This window comes from Hylaeus anthracinus, unplaced genomic scaffold (genome assembly GCF_026225885.1).
Source record: "Hylaeus anthracinus isolate JK02 unplaced genomic scaffold, UHH_iyHylAnth1.0_haploid 11994, whole genome shotgun sequence".
Classification (NCBI taxonomy): Eukaryota; Metazoa; Arthropoda; class Insecta; order Hymenoptera; family Colletidae; genus Hylaeus; species Hylaeus anthracinus.
Genome location: NW_026534341.1, coordinates 11,926,173 through 11,944,473, shown reverse-complemented (window position 1 = coordinate 11,944,473; position 18,301 = coordinate 11,926,173). Strand labels below are relative to the sequence as shown.

General features: G+C 33.5%; 3 protein-coding genes across 4 annotated transcripts in view; 1 reads left to right on the top strand and 2 right to left on the bottom strand.

Annotated features, from left to right (window-relative positions):
• Nucleotides 1–3,323: 3,323 nt before the first annotated feature.
• Nucleotides 3,324–6,205, top strand: LOC128888575 (putative fatty acyl-CoA reductase CG8306). Its single transcript, XM_054145563.1, has 7 exons — nt 3,324–3,866; nt 4,067–4,318; nt 4,390–4,639; nt 4,767–4,959; nt 5,059–5,298; nt 5,395–5,652; nt 5,719–6,205. Exons 1-7 carry the CDS (start codon nt 3,675–3,677, stop codon nt 5,855–5,857), a joined length of 1,524 nt encoding a protein of 507 aa, XP_054001538.1. The 5' UTR covers nt 3,324–3,674; the 3' UTR covers nt 5,858–6,205.
• Nucleotides 6,206–6,896: 691 nt separating this feature from the next.
• Nucleotides 6,897–9,320, bottom strand: LOC128888594 (ankyrin repeat and MYND domain-containing protein 2). Of its 2 annotated transcripts, XM_054145609.1 has the most exons (5): nt 9,297–9,320; nt 9,021–9,229; nt 8,006–8,383; nt 7,214–7,909; nt 6,897–7,136 (listed from the first exon to the last, which is right to left on the bottom strand). In XM_054145609.1, coding segments are annotated over exons 1-4 (1,236 nt in total). In that variant the 5' UTR covers nt 9,298–9,320; the 3' UTR covers nt 6,897–7,136; nt 7,214–7,261. The 2 variants fall into 2 exon arrangements, with proteins under 2 accessions (XP_054001584.1, XP_054001583.1); XM_054145608.1 differs by having other exon boundaries at nt 6,897–7,909.
• A 5,239-nt stretch (nt 9,321–14,559) lies between these two features.
• The window catches only part of LOC128888553 (sodium-dependent dopamine transporter), a 32,088-nt gene continuing 28,346 nt past the window's right edge, over nt 14,560–18,301 (bottom strand). The window contains exon 12 of the mRNA XM_054145519.1: nt 14,560–17,626. Coding sequence (XP_054001494.1) covers nt 17,414–17,626 — 213 coding nt within the window. The 3' untranslated portion in view covers nt 14,560–17,413. The remainder of the gene's footprint in view (nt 17,627–18,301) is intronic.

Below are 18,301 nucleotides of genomic sequence, written 5' to 3'. Positions count from 1 at the left end.
ATCGTTCATGGACCCGTTATGGAACTACAACAGAGTCGATGCAAGAACCGTTAACGCAATGCTGCGCAGTGCTTCCCAACAGCATCCTGGAATGCTGCACATGAAGTACAGCAGTGAGCCATAAATAAATCTTGAAAAAATGTTATTAGCAAAACAGTGAGCATCGCTTGGAAATAATCTAGCTACCTACTTCTGTGAACAAATGTTTTTCCATAACGCTAACCATAAAGAATGTAAAACGTTTACGTTTATAAACGTATACGAACTTTAGATGAGAAAATACGAGTACGCATTTCAAATATTACCAGAAACATGAACAAATCATGTACAAGAATATAATCGCAAGCATCTTATTAAAAATTCAATTTTATTCGGTTTTTAAGAAAAATGTTAGCTTCTCGTAAGTGTGCCATGGCGCAAATAGGTTGAGAAGCACTGCTTTAAACAAGCAATATTAAGACTGCAACGGGAATCGATATATTCGGTTTACGACAAGTTTTAGTTTTAATTCTTTAATTGTTGGTTGCAATTTAAAGGTAATTGATTGACTGTAATTGCTGCAAGCAATAATTTTTACATTTAAAAAAGTTAATTGTCAATCACGATTAACTAATTGATCGGCATGATCCTAATCTCGGCGTAATCCTACCTAATCCTACCTACATATTTAAAAAATCAAAGAAAAATGATGTTTCATTCACAGTATGGTAATATACAACTTGTTAAACGTGAATATGCATTATGTATATCAATAATTTATGGCTAATTGTGTAAAAACAACTACTTGTATACCATAATGAAACTTGTATGTCTTCTATGTCACCTAGAGAGTAAGCGTAATTTCTGAAAAAACAGTTTATTAATACAAGCAAACGTAACCCAAGAATATTAAACTTTCACAACGCGAACAGAGAAGATTGCACCGCCAGTTATGACTTGGCGAAGTACCGAGTCATTAAATAGAAAGCAGTCAGACGTGATAGTAAACGGAAATAGTTATTTTGTTTACCGATCCCGAGGAATTAAGGACATCGAGCAGAACGGAACTGTAATGTTCTATACCTGTACGATTCGCTGGAACGAATTTATGTATAACAATTTGCTAAGATTTTAAACATGAAATGGAGATTTAAAATTATGTATATATTTTTTTGTATGTTTTCCATATTAGTATACGTCATAAATGCATAAAATCCGCAGTCTATTTGGTCACCTTTTAAGAATTATAATTGAAAATTTTCCCAGCTTCTTTTAGTTCCTTGTGATGACATTTTTTTATTTATTACAATGAATCGGAAATGCACAGGACAGGGACTCGTTAAAATATTCATTGCACGATACGGTTTGTCGGCATCTTTTTGGCGTACCTGTAACCGACAATGTCAGCAAAAGTTATTCAAATCGAAGAATTTGATTGCGGTGTTATTTCCTGCTAACGAACCTGCAGAATTTACGCTTACATTGTGGCAAGGTGGTCTCTATTTAAAATAATTATTCCCTGAAATTGCACTAAGGAACGCAAGATTGCTATGCGATCACGTGTACTACATTTGCGAGAAACTAATGTTTTGTCAAATAGCGAGATGCAACTGGTAATTATGTTCTTTAGATCTCTCCTAAACTCACAAGTTTACGGGTTTCTTAAATTGCAGCTGGAATCTTTTTAGAAAATTTTCTGCAGTTTCTATTTGTAAAAAGTTTTCCAAAAAGTGCTTTAGGATTTCGTTTTCTTCTTTTTTTTTATAAACGACAAATATTATGGAATATATCCGATTATATTTGCTGCCTAATCAAATGATAAACGTATCATCGTCTCATTACAGCTGTTTAAAAATAGATAAATGAAATTACACATACAGTCGTACAGAACCAATTCAAAATGAAACTTTATGTAGTTATTTTATTAATAAATTTTAGGGGAAGAAATAATTAACCAACACTCCTACATATTTTTAGAGTAGAACTTTGCGTAAATTAAAGTTTTAAATTAACTTTTAATGTTGGCCTCTTATTTCTTTTCTTATTCATTTTATTTTAAATTGATTGCTGTACGAATACTTCTTACACGGACTGTATCTGTTAATTCGCTTATAATAAGTGTTATAAATACAGCACAGCTTTATTATTAGAATTTTCTTGGAGAAACGTTTTTGAACATAATTTCTCCTTCTTTTTTTCATTATTATTGATATATGTATCTGAATTCTACCAGCACTTTCAAATACGAATTTACGATCATGCTGATTGGTCGTAGTACAATCAAATATTGTGCAACTCTTTTCCTCTTAAACTATAAATGTAGTTGTTTGACTGACGACGTACGTTGTCACCTTCACGTGAAGGGAGCAAAGGTCCCTTCAAGGTATAGTATATATATGTGATATCGTGTAGAGACGCGAAGGTGCTATATGTCATTTACATAATTAAGGAATATATTACATCTATTTTCTACTTTTCCAAAGAAAATCTTCGGCACAACCACTCCTAGCCATTACGAAAAAAGATTTATTCAATGAATGTTTACCATTTATTAATATTATTGTTTAAATTCGATATATAAATTAATAACAGATATTTAAAAACAGAGAATATCATTTTAAAAATGAATTCGCCAACTATGCGTATCCTACTATACATACCGTCTCTTTTGATGCTATGCAAATTACGTTTGCAACCAGTAACGTGGAACAATTTGAACCTATACTTAAATGAAGCTTGCAAATAAAATACCATATTTACGCACTTTGCACATTTTCTACGAATAATAAATCGATGGACATTCGAAATTCAACAGTCGATAGATTTCTTCAATGATTTCTAATCTAATTTCCTATATTAATTATCATTTGATATTTGAAATTAACTTGAAAATATGTAAATAATTTAAGTATCAATTACTAAAAGCATCAAGCTTGTACACATTTTAATTATAAATTGGTTTTTTTTAGAAGATTTTGAAACAAGTAGGATTGAAAATTATTCTAATAATTTCTATCTCGATCATTTTTTAGGACAAATCTGGTAGGAACAGTAAATGGAGATAGAAAGCACTAGAAATTCGATCAAGCATGATTTGTGAAAGTGTAACCGAAGTAAACGAACATATTTACCGTTCTACTACCGTTTTTTTTTTTTAAATTTGTCGTTTTATCTACCAGCACGTATTATTTACTCGACCTTGTATACATATATATATATATATATATAAGTATTTTCATGTTCTACATATTTTTTGTACGTAATATACAAATAACACTAATGAATTTTTTAATCATTGGTATTGAATGGCCTCTTTAGCTCCTACTGCCAGACATTTTTTATCCGTTTCATAATTCTCCTCTACGCAAAATATTATTCGTATTTGAATCTATACAAGCCTTGAAGCACGATTAAATTTCATACTGATTTTCTAAATTCATACTAGTTTTATTCTTTCGATTGTCCCACCAATTGTCCACAGTTGTTCCAGCAGTCTCTACCCGAAGTTCTGACTTCTCAGTTTCACTCAGTTTGTGACGAACCAGCGAAGCAAGTGTTGTGTGTTTTTCCGGCAGTTTTTTCCATGCGTTCTAGCACTGTGTTTGGATTCGTAATAAACGCGTAATTACATTATTTGATCTGCGACGTCTTGAAGCGAGATCAAAACAGAGATTTTCGAAAATAAAGCAATTACGATGGTACCGGACATTCCAAGTTTCTACAACGGGAAAACTGTGTTTATTACTGGCGGTACAGGTTTCCTCGGTGTTTGCCTGATCGAGAAACTACTACGTTGTGTTCCTGATTTGAAGAATATTTATTTATTGGTTCGACCAAAAAAGGGAAAAGCCATTGAGGAGAGACTGGAAGATATCAAGAAAAATTCGGTACGAATGTGTTCGAAATTGGAAATAGATATGATAACCTACTCAAAATTATCAATTTTTGACTTGTGAAATTTTTATAGCCATATAGTACTTTTATTTTGTTCTTAATACCCTGAATATTTACAGGAGTTACTGGAATTTTATAAATTGTTTGCTATACATAACATACAATAATATATTGTTTTGTTCTACTATTTCAGGTATTCAATAGATTAAAGGAAGAAAATAAGACTCACCTCTTCAAAAAATTGATTCCTGTTGCTGGTGATGTGGGAGAAGAAAATTTAGGTCTGTCATCCGTAGATAGGTTGACATTGGTGGAAGATGTTCAAATTGTTTTTCATTCTGCTGCAACATTAGATTTTGAAGCAGATCTGAGGTCTACAACAAAAGTTAACTTATTGGGAACACGCAGAGTTGTGGAACTTTGTCAAGAAATAAGAGATCTCAAGGTGAGCTCCTTATTTTTATTAAATCCAGTTATGGTAATTGGAATTATTCATATTATTTTCTTCTTCTTTAGGCATTAGTACATGTCTCCAGTGCATATGTTAATTCAGTGTTGCTTGAAGTCGAAGAACGTGTGTATCCTGCACCATTTGATGTAAATGAATTAACCAGATTAGTAGAGAAATTAGACGATACTGCTTTAGAAACAGAAACACCAAATATACTGAAAGATCATCCAAATTCTTACACTTTTACAAAACATTTGGCTGAGCATGAAGTTAAGAATGGACGTATTCCTGCTGCTATTGTGCGTCCTTCCATGAGTATGTATATTAAAAATGAAAATATTTTTTGTTTGTTAAAACGCACTAGTATTTCTGTATAAATTAATGAAATTTGAAATTATTAAATTATAAATCTTTATCTAAGTATTATGTTATTTATTCACAGTAACAGCAGCATGGAAGGAACCAGTCTCTGGATGGACAGTATCTAAGAATGGTCCAGCAGGATTCTTAATGGGTGCTGGGAAAGGTGTTGTGAGAAGATTACCAATGGCAAAGCATTTAATTTATGATTACATTCCAGTGGATATTGTTGTAAACAATCTTATTGCTGCAGGCTATGCAGTCAACCGTGATGGGTACAATCACATTTTTTTTTTAATATTAAAACTTAATCGTATAAATTACTTATTAAATAGAAAAAAAAAATTATACTAACAATGATGCTTCTGTTACAGTGGTAGAGAATTAAAAGTTTATCATTGTACATCTAGTACAATCAATCCTTTCAGATGGATAACCCTGGAATCAAAAATTAATAACTTCTTACATAAATTTCCATTGAAAAGCGCAGTGTGGTATCCATATCTTAAATTGGTATCCTCGATTTTTTTATTCAGACTCTCTGCAATTTTCGTACATTTAATTCCTGCATATATTTTGGATACAGTTACTAAATTAGCAGGAGGACGGCCAATGTAAGTGCATTATGATTAAATCAATTTCAAATCTATTAAATATTCACTTCTTTAAATTTTAGCGCTTCGTTTATAAAATGAAATAATTGTTTTTAGATTGGTACGGTTACACACAAATATTAACAACTCATTGGATCGTTTGAAAATCTTTATCTTTACTGAATGGAAATTTCATAGTCCTCGCACGATTGAGTTACATAATTCTCTATCAGAGGCTGATAAAAAAGTCTTTAATCTGGATATTAAGTCGTTAGTGTGGGAAGATTATTTTGTAAACATGATACAAGGTGTCAGAACATATCTGCATAATGAACATCCAAAGACATTAGAGAAAGCACGCTCCAAAGATAAAGTGTAAGTACTTTGATTGAAAATTGTATATAAATATTTTCGTTATTTATTAATTTTTTGAATTTTTAGATTAATGGTTGCGCATCTGGGTTTACAAGCTTCACTATTAGGACTCGTTTGGTGGCTGGTCAAAATTCTCTTTGCTAGTACTTGGACCAAAACGGGTTTAATTGTTCCCCTTATGTATCTCATTTTTGATCAGTTATAAGTATATCAAACAGAATTCTTTTCATATAAATCCAAAGATACGGAGAATATTGAAAAAGAAGCTACTTTCTCTAAAATATGTAAAAATGCGTAACGTTATTGTTAATTGTTTTAATAATGTTTGCCAACGAGCATTTATATTTCATTAAGCGAACGACGGATTTTACACATTTCTACGTTTAGAATTTATATACAATTTCATACATTTCCACTAACACTCTCCTAACGGTGTTGGGAAATAAAATTATTTAAGTATTATTACAGAATATTTCTATAAACATATTAATATATTAGTATTGTTGTATTGAAAGTTATAATATAAATATAATATGTATATAGATGAACATAAGAATTGAAAAATGTTATTATATATTAAACCTATTAAGTTGCCTATTAATTATTAATAAGAAACTGTAAAATTCGCTTAAAACACTTGTTAAGTGTGGTGTATTTTTAAATATTGTGTTAGTATACGTAGTTCAGTGACGTCAGCCGTGAAGTTAGCAACAGTTAGCAACTAGTAGTCCATGGTTATATAGTCATTCAACTAAAAAACAAAACTTTTGTTTGAATAGATACCCAGCTAGCAGTGAAGGAACAAAACTAATTATAAAAGTCAATCAACGCCCTCGGTGGTAAAACGCCCAAGTTTGTTATGGAATAGTTCATACTTCTGGCGCTAGATGGAGATTCAAAAATGATGACAGTTCAGATTGTCTAATAACTTTGAAAACTTAAAATTTACATCTTAATACACATCTGTGTGAAATATGGATTCAATTTACCATTTAGTTTACTAGATATGATTTCTTGAATTCGTGATTTTTCGTTGCATTTTACAGTAAACGTAAAATGTCCCATATACGCCGATGCAGCGACGCTTCCGTGGACAGTGGGCCTAACGTTTGGGTCAGCGTAAAGCGCGCTCGAGTCAGCCCCAGTGATCACAAAAATAATTTTTCTAAATTTTTCTAATTATAATTTTAAGGAAAGTTCTCAGGATGATAAGAATCGTACAAAATAGAAATGATAGAAACATATTCATAAGTGTCTTTTTATTTCTATGGCGATGACAATCACAAGAGTACAATCCTGAGGAAATTACATTGTAACCGAGTATTGACGTATAACGAAACTATTTATAATACATAATAATGTAGTACATTATTAATAATGGTGATGAATTTTTCAGACAAAAAAAAAAGGTAAAAATATACAGTAATACATAAAAAGTCCGTTACTCTCTGTATAATTACAAACTAAAACGTCCGAGATGTTTCCTGAAAATATAGTAGAACAAATTTCTTCTTAGTCTTCTAACGTGATAAAAATAATTAACAATTAAACACATACGTACAGCACACCGAAATTGATTGTTTGGAATAGAGTTTCGCGTTTTTCATACTTAATTAACGGTCAAATTTTGTTGTAGTCTGGAGCTCACGGCACTGCTTATTTGTTCTTTATCCACATCGCTTATTTTTGCGCTTGGCATCGAGATCTGGCCTAATCTGGTACACGCTTTTTTGTGCATAAACCAATGCAGTCTCTGACATTCTCTGTCACAGTATTGTACTGTTTTACATTTACTGCATTTCTTATTAGCTTTATCTTCCCCGCATGTTACGCAAACTTGTGCACTATCGGAGAAGGCTCGCTGTCCATTAATAGCAGCCGATACTACCGATACAGCGGATGGTGGATCACTGGCTGCAAGTGTCGCTACCATTTGTCGAAAAATTGGGCTTTCCCTGTATGGAAACTCTCTCACGCATTCCCTTAAGAAAACTTCCTGATATTCTGGAGTACCATCGCTTTTACTACATTTTAAAAATTTTCTTATCAGAACCTCGATAGTATCTGATTTCTTTTCTTCTCCTTCCTCGTTTGTTTTCTCATTTTTTTCTGCCTTCATCGCTTCTTGTCTTTTTTGAAATTTGATTACTTCAGCCACGACACAACTTAGGTAATGATATTTGAATGCCATTACCTCATTTGTTTCCGCGCCTCTTCTCATTTCTTTATGACGCATACATTCTAGCACGATTTGTACCTGAAAATAACAAAAACATTTCTCAGATATTTCTGTTGTTTTATAGACATATTTGCATAAACATCTATAGTCTATACATAACATTATGTATTTTACCTTGACAGCATTTTCTAAAAGACCAGGGCATCTTTGTAAATTCATAACTACACGTACAGGATGTACATTGACTTGCATTATAAATTTGTGGAATGAATCTGCCAAGTGTGGTGGAAGCATCGATTCAGTCCTTAATCCTTGTGGTTTCACATAATAATCTATGTCTGCTTTTGGAATGAAATTATTGATAGTTGCTACACAATTATGATTGCCTACAAATGCAGCCATCTGAGCTGGAGTTCGGCCTACACTATTTGTTGCTGTTAATCGTGCACCATAAGACATTAGAAGGTGACACAGCTCAGCATTCCCACTTAAAGCTGCAAGATGGAGAGCTGTATATGCGTGTTTATGTTGGCATGCATTCACATCTGCTCCCTGTAACAATGAAGATTAAATTAACATACTGTGAAGAATATTTTATTCACGTTAAATGGATTCATTAGTTTAGTAGGTAGTATTTGTTATTGATTATGTTGAAATTAAACTGACTTCCTATATTATTAACTAAATGGCATCACAAATAAACTTTTCAAGTCTTCTTATATGTTGAAAATGCAATCAGATTTATATATATATTATATGATATAGTATTTTAAATGGAAATTATTTTCATATTTTGAAGGAGAAATTTTCATTTGAATCACAAAAGCAGAAATTTTATTGTATCAGTGTTGATTATTCTTCCCTCCAATATACTTGTGTAAGGTGTTTCATAAATTTTGACAATCTTCAAACCAGACCTGCAGATAAAATTCAGTCGTACTTAAAAAGAAATTCACATTTACTTATTAAACCGGGAAAATGAAGATGTTGTTTGCTGATTTAACAAATCATTGTTTGTCTAATGTTCTACCTGTTGAACTGTGTGGATACAGAAAGCGAAAAATTTTACGCAATTTACGCAATTTTATTCACTGTTCATCAGCAATAGAAATGATATGATTATTAGAAAAATAAACATATTTCAAACATGTTTTAATCGTTTTGTTAGATTGTTAAAGAGCTAACCTACCTGATCGAGAAGCATCTGTACTATTTCTTTGTTTCCCTTGTAACAGGCATGTTGAAGCGGGCTCATACTGTTATTGTCCACGAAATCCATTTTGATTTTGTTTGCTGCCAATATCGTTTTGAGTTCCGACACTTCATTTTTCGCGATTTTCTCAAAAATCTTCTTCTGTACGTCGATTAGATCCTCCGTGACAGGCGCCATTTTTCCCACTATCGATCAGCATAACGAGAAGTCGAATGTTATAGAATTGTCGAGAACAGGGTTTGTCACGCTTACTCCATGGAGTTTCCCCACCGCTGATATCACTGGATGCACCTAAAAAGACCACTACTCACTAAGCCGCTCAATGAGCGGATTTTAACCAGTGATGCCATCGGTGGTAAAACGTCCAAGTTTGTAGCGAAAGTCTCGTAAGCACCCTCATAACTTTGTAGTGATTGTCTCGTACTTTGACAACTTTGATACACATCTGTGTGAATTATGGGTTCAATTTACCGTTTAGTTTGCTAGATATTAGGTTGTCCCGAAAGTTTCTTTCGCGAGTTGCACTCAATTACTTTATGTGGTCGTGTTTATATATTATAAATAGACAATCTAATTTCATACATATTCATATGTTGTAACAGTAATGGAGCAAAATGAATCGTGCACAATTTAGTAATGTAACATAAAACATAAAATATTGTGCATGTATTACTTATTAATCAAGCGAAAGTAACTTTTGGGACAACCTAATATAATCACTTGAATTTCGTAACTTTTCGTCGCATTTGACAGGAGATTTATGGCAGCTGACAGAAAAAAGAAGTTTTGTATGATACTTTCGACTGTAAAACAATTTGTACAATGTAGATCAAAACCAAAAATGAATGGAAAGCGAACTAATAAGTGTAGATTAATATATTTCAACTTCGGCAAACTTGCCCGTTTAATACCAGAGCAATATGCATTAGAAAACAAGTCGGATATTATATTTTTTCATGCAGACTTCTGTCTCGAGAAGTTGGCAGCGTTTCATATAAACACAGCCGTTGCGCGGTATTTTGAAAAAGAGTGGGCGCTTCAAGATTTTAGAACATAACAATTAAAAATTGTTTAATCTTGTTAAATCTTCAAATGAAATGATACAAAATTTTATTTAAAATCTTTAAATATTGTGTATTGATTATGAATGCTATGAAACATTGTGTTAAATATTATTGTTATAAATTTTTAATGTTAAATGAGGTACATTTTACAGTAAAACCAAATTCCAACATAATTAAACATTTGTGATACACACAGTATCATTGAGTGTTCGATTGAACATTAATAAATAGACTGCGGATCTTTATGCAAAATAAAATCTTCACGTACGTGCCTACAAAAATTGAACCTAAATAGGAATTTATTTTATTCTGCAAATATTATGACGTGAACGTTACTTTTTTGCATTTCGTAGCTTCTTGCGCATTTAAATTTCCTATAAATGCATTATAGGATTATTGTTAATAACACTTACGGGTCAGAATAAGTATTCATTCGAGACATTAATCGTGATAAATTTGTCAATATTTTAATATCTATTCATTGGACCAACTAAATATTAATTTCTGACAATAGTTAAATTAATTATTAACAATACTTGTTATTTAAACAACGACGGGGAATATGATTTTGCTGTGATATTCATGTTTCACGAATTGTTGTCTCTTTACATTCAACGAGCTTTCGAAACGACATGTCACGCGGTTGTTGTTCGCCCTTCCCCTTCTCTACTTCGAGACGCACAGGCGAGCCGCTTTGTTGTTTGCCCTTGCCCCACTCTTGTTCGATAGCGAGCCGCGACCCTCGACACAGGTATACGAGGGGTGCGGTCTCATTCTTCGACGATCCTTCGTTCGATACGGATCTCGCGATCGCGTATCCGCGTCTCGTGTCCCTCCTATTTGTAGTTTCCCTTAGTTATCGTAGCTTAGTATTGGTTGTGGGTATCTTAGTTTGGTTTGGTTAGTTTTAAGGCATGCGTGTACGAGTATCTGTCCTCTGCCAAATAATTATTAATCATTTGTTCAATTCTTTCGTTTGTTCGTAAGTCCATATTGGACTCGCAACTCCGTTCTCCATTTCGGTGACTATTACTTGATGTGATAAGTGTAGTGGCCAACCATGTGACTGGCTGAAGTCGGTTGCCGTCCTCTGGTGAGTCTGATTTGAGAGAAGTTCAATCGACGCCTCCGAGGAATTTTCTAGTCTCTGTACGCGTCAGGCGAAGTCCAGGCTCCCGACGCAGCGCAGCTCAAAAGAGCCGTCAGACGGATGCAAGTCGTGTCCTGGACTCCTGACGTTGTGCAGAGAGTAGAATTCCGTTTCGGACTCTACGACCGTCAGACATACCTGGTGTCGCCAGGGCAGGACACCCCGACGCGGTGCTACCTACGTCGTTCACTGTCAGGTTGGGATCTGGGCCTTCGGCAGCAGGTATGCAGGGAGTAGAGTACTGGCGGAGACGTTGATCGTCTTTCTCTCGAATCAGACTCACCAAAGGAAACGGGACTGACTCTGTAAGTCCAGTTACGTGGTCGCGTCGTGTCGCGATTTCCATTTACCGGCCATTTAGTTCAAATAATTATTTGGCAGAGTCGGACTTAGTTTCGTACTTAGCATTAAGCTCGTCGACTCTATGTAGAGTATGCATCTACGTATGTATACTCTATATAGAGGGAGATCGAAGGAACTTTGATTCCTTCTATCTCCGGGTCTCCACTCGCAGCAACCTCCACGTGGTGAGACCTGGTAATCGGTATTATTCGTGACGAACAATACTTCGTCGCGAATAATACCGAGAGCTGATGGCTGCGAACTTTTAATAAGATCTTTAGATATAAAAAGTGGTAAAGTGGTAAAGTGGAAAAGGGGGAAAGTGCGAAAGTGGAAAGTGGAAAGTGGAAAGTGGAAAAGTGCAAAAGTGGAAAGGGGAAAAGTGTAAAATGCAAAAGTGGAAAAGCGGAAAAGGGGAAAAGTGGAAAAGTGGAAAGTGGAAAAATGGAAACGTGGAAAGTGCAAAAGTGCAAAAGTGGAAAAGCGGAAAAGTGAAAAGTACAAAAGTGTAAGTGTCAAAGTGCCGAAGTGCCAAAATGTACTGTGTAAAAGTGGAAAAGTGCCAAAGTGCAAAAGTGATACTGAGTGGTAGAAATATAATAGAAATGATGTGATGAAGTGATAGAAATTGTTCGAATGTGTTAGGATGTGTTAGAAGGTGTTATGGGGCGGTGGAAGGTGTTAGGAGGTGTTGGAGCGTGTTAGGTGATGTTGAGAGGTGTGAGGAGATGTCAGAAGTTGTTAGCCAGTAAGCGCAAATTTGCGCCTGTTACATGACAACCGATACTAGCTAGTTTGTCGGTTCGGTTGCCATCTCGTAGGCGCAAAGGTGCTCCTGTTATGCGGGAACCTGGACTTGTCGGTTTGGTTGCCGTTTCGTAGGTGCAGAGGTGCCCCTGCTATGCGGCAACCTACTCTAGCCTGTGTTTGTTGGTTCGGTTGCGATCTCGTAGGCGCAGGTATTATGCTTCCAGTATGCATCAACCTATACTGGTTGTTTCGTCTGTTCGGTTGTCGGAATCACCTTAAATGAAAAGCAATGCATTGATCTCAATTAGTGGAATATGAGAATGAAATGTTTAGGGTATACTAGGTATGTGAATGAATATAAAACACACATATTTGTGCAATAACTTTCGCTTACTTTGGAGTACTTCGGAATCTTTTTAGTAATTAACTTTTGCAATCCTTCAGCGCTGATGAATAACGTATACTGGTCTCGATGTTTTTCATAAGTTTTTATTAAAGAAACAGATATATTTTATACGACACGTGAAATTGTACATCCGCAACGCGTGATGACTTCAAACGAAAATCCAAATGTGAATCAATTACACATTTGTTTAGTTTAACATCATTAAAGTTTATAATCGATACAACAACAAAATTATGAAATACTATGACGCAATGTACGATCAATATAAACCTGAGATGAGTATAATTTGCGAAGCAAACGAAAGAACATTATTTCACTTATGATATAGTCGTGTTCTTGCGAATATTTGTTTATTTATCATGTCAACAAGGCCCGAGCTGCTACCTATGGCTGTGGTCGCAACTCAGATGCGATGTATAAAATATAACATACAATTATACAGGATGGTTCGCTTTAAAAGGAACACCACAATATTTTTTTTTTCTTTTTTTGAGTAGTGAGAGTCTGAAAGATGTCGAGGACGTGATTAAAATGATTTAAAAGCGTAAACAAGATGTACAGTCATTTCCATTAGTACTTTATGTCTATCTGTTGAAGATATCTATTGAATACTTATGAGACTGACTGTATATAAAGTATAAATTACTATGTTTACGTTGTGGTAACTGCTTTTAAAAATTTGTTTGATTTCCTATGTATCTAAATATGTAGTTCCTGAAGTTCATAGCAGTAAAAAGAGTATAATATTCAATTATAAAATATTTATCTTATAACGTTTTTACACAATTTAATATTGAAATAAACGAAATATCAAAGAAATTTTAAAGAAAATATTTTTTTGAGTATTCAATGTTAGTCTGAGTTACTCAATATGTATTTCTGAGTTCGAAATCGTAGATTAAAATTGCTTAGATCATATCCACGACGTTCTTTCGAAACTCTCACAATTACAGGAGACATTTACATGTTTTATTTTTTAGTAGTTCACCCTGTATGTATAGATGTATGCACACACATCCGCATATCATTATACATACACACGTACCGTTGTACCTAACAACAACAGCTATAAACTATATCGTACATATATGTATATCTGCACATAGAATATTTCCTAACAAGTTCACAATAATAGTTTTTTTTTTCAAATACTTAACATCTACTCAACCATTTGCATCGTCGATTCTCGGAGTCGAGGTGACAGACAATTCTTGTAGAATTCTTTTTGCAATTTGATATTTTTTTTTAAAGAAAGTACGAAAAATGATTAGTTATAGTAAACGATTCAGAAAGTGGGTCTGTGTAAAAATTATTTTCAAATTTTGCGAAATTATAATACAAATAATTGTTATAATTATTTAGAAGAAAATAAACCAGTCAAAATAGAAAGAAAAATATTAGTCAAAAATGATTCGAGAGATAAGGTTAATAAAATGGGGAATAATAATGAAATTAGAGGAACCAACTAATAAGAATTATCTTGAAAAGTTAAGTAGCAAGCTTTTATATAATAACTATATTTGTACTAAGCTTGTAAAATTCCATAAATAATAAACAGGTACTAAAAAGTACAATTAAATTGATCAATTAAGTGCCTACTATTTGCTAAATAATTACGTTCAATGTCCTAAGGAAAGAATAAAACATGTTAAAAAGAGAAGGTAAATAAATAATACAAATAACAAAAAAATTATCTCGATCCCTAGAAATTTGTCGGAAATTTTGATGAATAATTTTGTTGTGTAATACATAATTTACTGTAATCATATTAAACATAATTTCTGTTAAAAATAAATCATCCTATAAGTTTCATTTCTTCTGCGATTCTTACTTTTCCATCGTATTGTCTGTCCAAGGACTGTTCTATTCTAAATATTAAATCGACAAAGCGTAAATGCTTTTCGATGATAGGCTTCGTTATTTCGATAACATTTGAACGTTAATACAATTGTAATGTAACATTATTACACCTGAACGGTGGTTACAATTTGCGTATAGTCTACACAGCATGTACGTCTGATCGAAGCCAGACTATGTAAGAGTGGTCGAGCAATGAAACGGGAAACAATTGGACATGATAATACTGTCAACGATATGCAACCTTAGCGATAAGAAAATTATTGTTTAATCCTTCGCGGCGATTAAAAACAAACTGCTTTGTTTCGTATATTTTTCGTTCGCACGTTGATGACACAGTCTCCAAATTTGTACGTTTATTTCAGTTTATGCCCCAAAAACACATTTTACCAGGTCTATTTCTTTTTTTTTTCTTTTTTTTATTTAATGCAGTTTAATTCAATTTCTGTCAACATTCACGTAAAGATATCATTTTGACATCATTTGCTAATCGTATGTGTTTCAGATAATATCGTTTCAAAATAAAATATAGGTAACGAAAGGTTCGTTTTCGTTATGCTTCTAGGAAAAAGGCATACGAGTTTTGGAAAATGCTATCACTATTTTACAGAAGAGCTATACACGTAAAGTCTACTTTACGAACACTTCCCTACAAGTATCCTATTCTCAAAGGGTTAGTTACACGTTTCTACAAGAAATTCAAGTAAATTTGTTGAAATTCAAATCAAAGCTTTTGATAATTTCTTATTTTTGTTTTAAGTACAGAGAGAATTCTATGAACCGATATCCAGTTTGTAAATAATACTTTTGGAAGGGTACGAAAACTATTCTTTAATCATCCTTTCTTTTTTTATACAGTTAGCGTAATAAGTATTCGTACAGCAACCAATTTAAAATAAATGGTTCCTGTACGAATACTTATTACGCTAACTGTATTTATCTACGACATTTTTTATGGCGTTTTGTACGCTACAGTAAAGGTTTGAGATGATTTTTCTTTTATTTTCAGTTAGACGTATTTAATTGGGAGAAAAATAACTGTCTTTTTTTTTTTTTTTAAATTAATATCTCCTTTAGCATAGAATAGGATGGTTACCATAGACAGGCAAAATATTAGAAAAACGTTTAGAAGAAAAGGTGTAATATATACTGTGTTCGTTTAGAAAAATGTTATTAAATAATGCCTGTAATATTTACAGGTTGGACCTCTTGAACACTCTAGGCAAATTTCTAAAGAAAATCTCGTGATTTTAAAAATGAGAAAATTCGAAATAAGCATCGATTATTATTGACTTAAAAAAAGAAAGTAATCCTCTTATGCAATTTCAGCTGATGCAACGCTATTTTAATCGAAATCTTAGTCACCAGGATGATGAAGGAGCGTTGCTTCAACTACACCTAAAGATATCATGATTGAAAAAATGTTCTATTTCGATAATTTAATTCCTATTTGTCTCGTACGAGAGCGCACAGTAAAATTATGTATGTGATTTCATTTGAAGAACGCGATGATTTTGAGGTGCTTGTGAACAGAAATTGAAGATATTATTTGAAAACATTTGAGATATGGTTGTATTTGGTTTTAGGCTTTCTGGGCGCTTAAAATTTTGTTTAAAATGGAATTATGTAGTTCCATATCCTAACGTGTACTTTCATTAAAGAAACAAACTTATCGACTGAATTTTTTATTTAAAAATGTCAGCACATTATCGCTACTATGTCAATATTCGTCATAATATTATATTATTGCTAGTTACTAAATTCGTCTCTTTAGTTTTTGTAAGAATATAGAAAGACATAATTCTCTTTTGGGTGAGATATTCTGACATTTCGTCAGCATTAAGTGAAGAATATATTTAATCAATCTTTTTCAATAATAATAAGATAATCGATTAGACTTTAAAACGTAATTTGTAACTTTTCAAGTTCAGAATCTGACAAACAGATATTTAGTTGATGGTGCTGAATGTTTCAAACTTAAGAGGCAAAAATAAATGTAACGAACATGCTAATAAAATTTACGAATCTATCGTTTTTTAAATATTTTAAAAGGAAAATGGTACGATAAATACATATGCCACCTATAAATTATCGATAAACAGCGGATCTTTATGCAAAATAAAATCTTTGCAAGGTTCCTTCAAAAATTGGACCCAAACAGAAATTCATTTTACTTTACAAATATTATACTATGCACTTCACTCTCAATGTTTTCGTATATTATTGCATATTGCGTGCATTATGTAGTTTCTTGCACATTAAAATTTTCTCTAAATACATAAAAATCTGTAGTCCACTGATCGATACCGTTGCGGCATTCGAATCCCGAAGAATCTACCTGCGATACAACCAAAACATCATAGTATCCATCCCAAAAGGACACAGCTGCGCCCAGAAGCCTTTGTTAATATCAACCACGAAGAGCCAAGCTGTGAAAACTTGAAGTATCTGACTAGTAACTTGTTACAGAAACCTGAGTCTGTTCTGGTCCACGGAAAGAAGAAGCTACAATGGTTTGTCAGGCAATTTGTCGTTAATAAATCAATTGTGATGCGTCGAGAAGTGGTTTCTTCCTCACTGTTGAACGAGTTCACTGCGCAAGAGGCCTCGTCGTGAATCCTCGCCGTTCAGGGAGTAAAGAATCGTCGTAAAGGTGCGCATCGCAAAGTCTAAGTGAGTGCGTTCGAGGTCCTTGCGGCTCAAGGCAAAGAGATTCGGTGAAAATATAAGCCCCAACGATGGAACATTAGCAAAGGTAAACTTGGAACCGTGCACCGTGCAAAATCACAACCGCACTGTCCTAGACCGGCTCCGGAGGTGGATCCCCGTTAATACCTTCTCTGGATTGGATCATCACCTCCGTTTGTTCCTTGGTTAATTCCTGCTGTTCGTTAGACAGGTTTAAGTCCTGGTCCGCGATGAAGCTGCGACGGACCGCGCCGTTTGCCACCGAGGCTAAATCCGCGTTCTTCTGCTGCGTGTCCCTCCAGGGAGTGGTGAGGATTCTTAATCTCTACAATTTCAAACATTAATCGATTATTAATAATTTCAGGAATAATTTTGAACAACTCCGAGACTTCTTTATGATGCTTCAGGGCTGTTGAGTATTCGTTTAAAGGAGTCTTTCTTTAGGAATATTTATTTTACTGAATGCAGTGTTCAACGGGGTAAAACTTGTTCAGGATCCAAGGTAAAATTTAATTAGGAACTGTTAGATGTAGAAACGAATTCTGTGCCTTTACTTAAGCATAATTATTTACAACTCTAGTTTAAGTAGAAATATTTACTCGTTGTTTCGTTACTTTAGAGTTCCAACCTTCTAATTCTTCAACCTCATTTCCGTTACAGTGGATCTAAATATGTGGATCTAAGTCACAAAATTTACTAGTAAACAAATTTCGTCTATTGTCTTTCCTCTAACAGATTGCGAATTTACTTGAAAATTGTTAGGTGTAGAAATTAATTCTGTATATCATTTATGACTGTGGTTTAAACAGAAATATTTATTCACGATTTTGTTAAGTAAAGTACCAGTTTTATAACTATATATCCTTTGTTGGATGTGTAACTTAGGAAAAATGAAAAATTGCATGGTTTTTCCTTATAAATAAATGGCAAGGTTACCTTAGAAATGCACAAAATTATGCATAAAATGATTCTTGAATAGTATATGCATTGCTATAGTAGG

What these genes read in the sequence shown, in the direction of transcription:
- LOC128888575 (XM_054145563.1), top strand. Translation starts at nt 3,675, where the DNA reads ATGGTACCGGACATTCCAAGTTTCTACAACGGGAAAACTGTGTTTATT. An exon ending in TATTGTGCGTCCTTCCATGA is followed by an intron (nt 4,640 to 4,766) that starts GTATGTATATTA and finishes ATTTATTCACAG; the next exon opens with TAACAGCAGCATGGAAGGAA. An exon ending in TATGCAGTCAACCGTGATGG is followed by an intron (nt 4,960 to 5,058) that starts GTACAATCACAT and finishes CTTCTGTTACAG; the next exon opens with TGGTAGAGAATTAAAAGTTT.
- LOC128888594 (XM_054145608.1), bottom strand. An exon ending in TACAGATGCTTCTCGATCAG is followed by an intron (nt 8,384 to 9,020) that starts GTAGGTTAGCTC and finishes TCATTGTTACAG; the next exon opens with GGAGCAGATGTGAATGCATG. An exon ending in TTTTAGAAAATGCTGTCAAG is followed by an intron (nt 7,910 to 8,005) that starts GTAAAATACATA and finishes TGTTATTTTCAG; the next exon opens with GTACAAATCGTGCTAGAATG.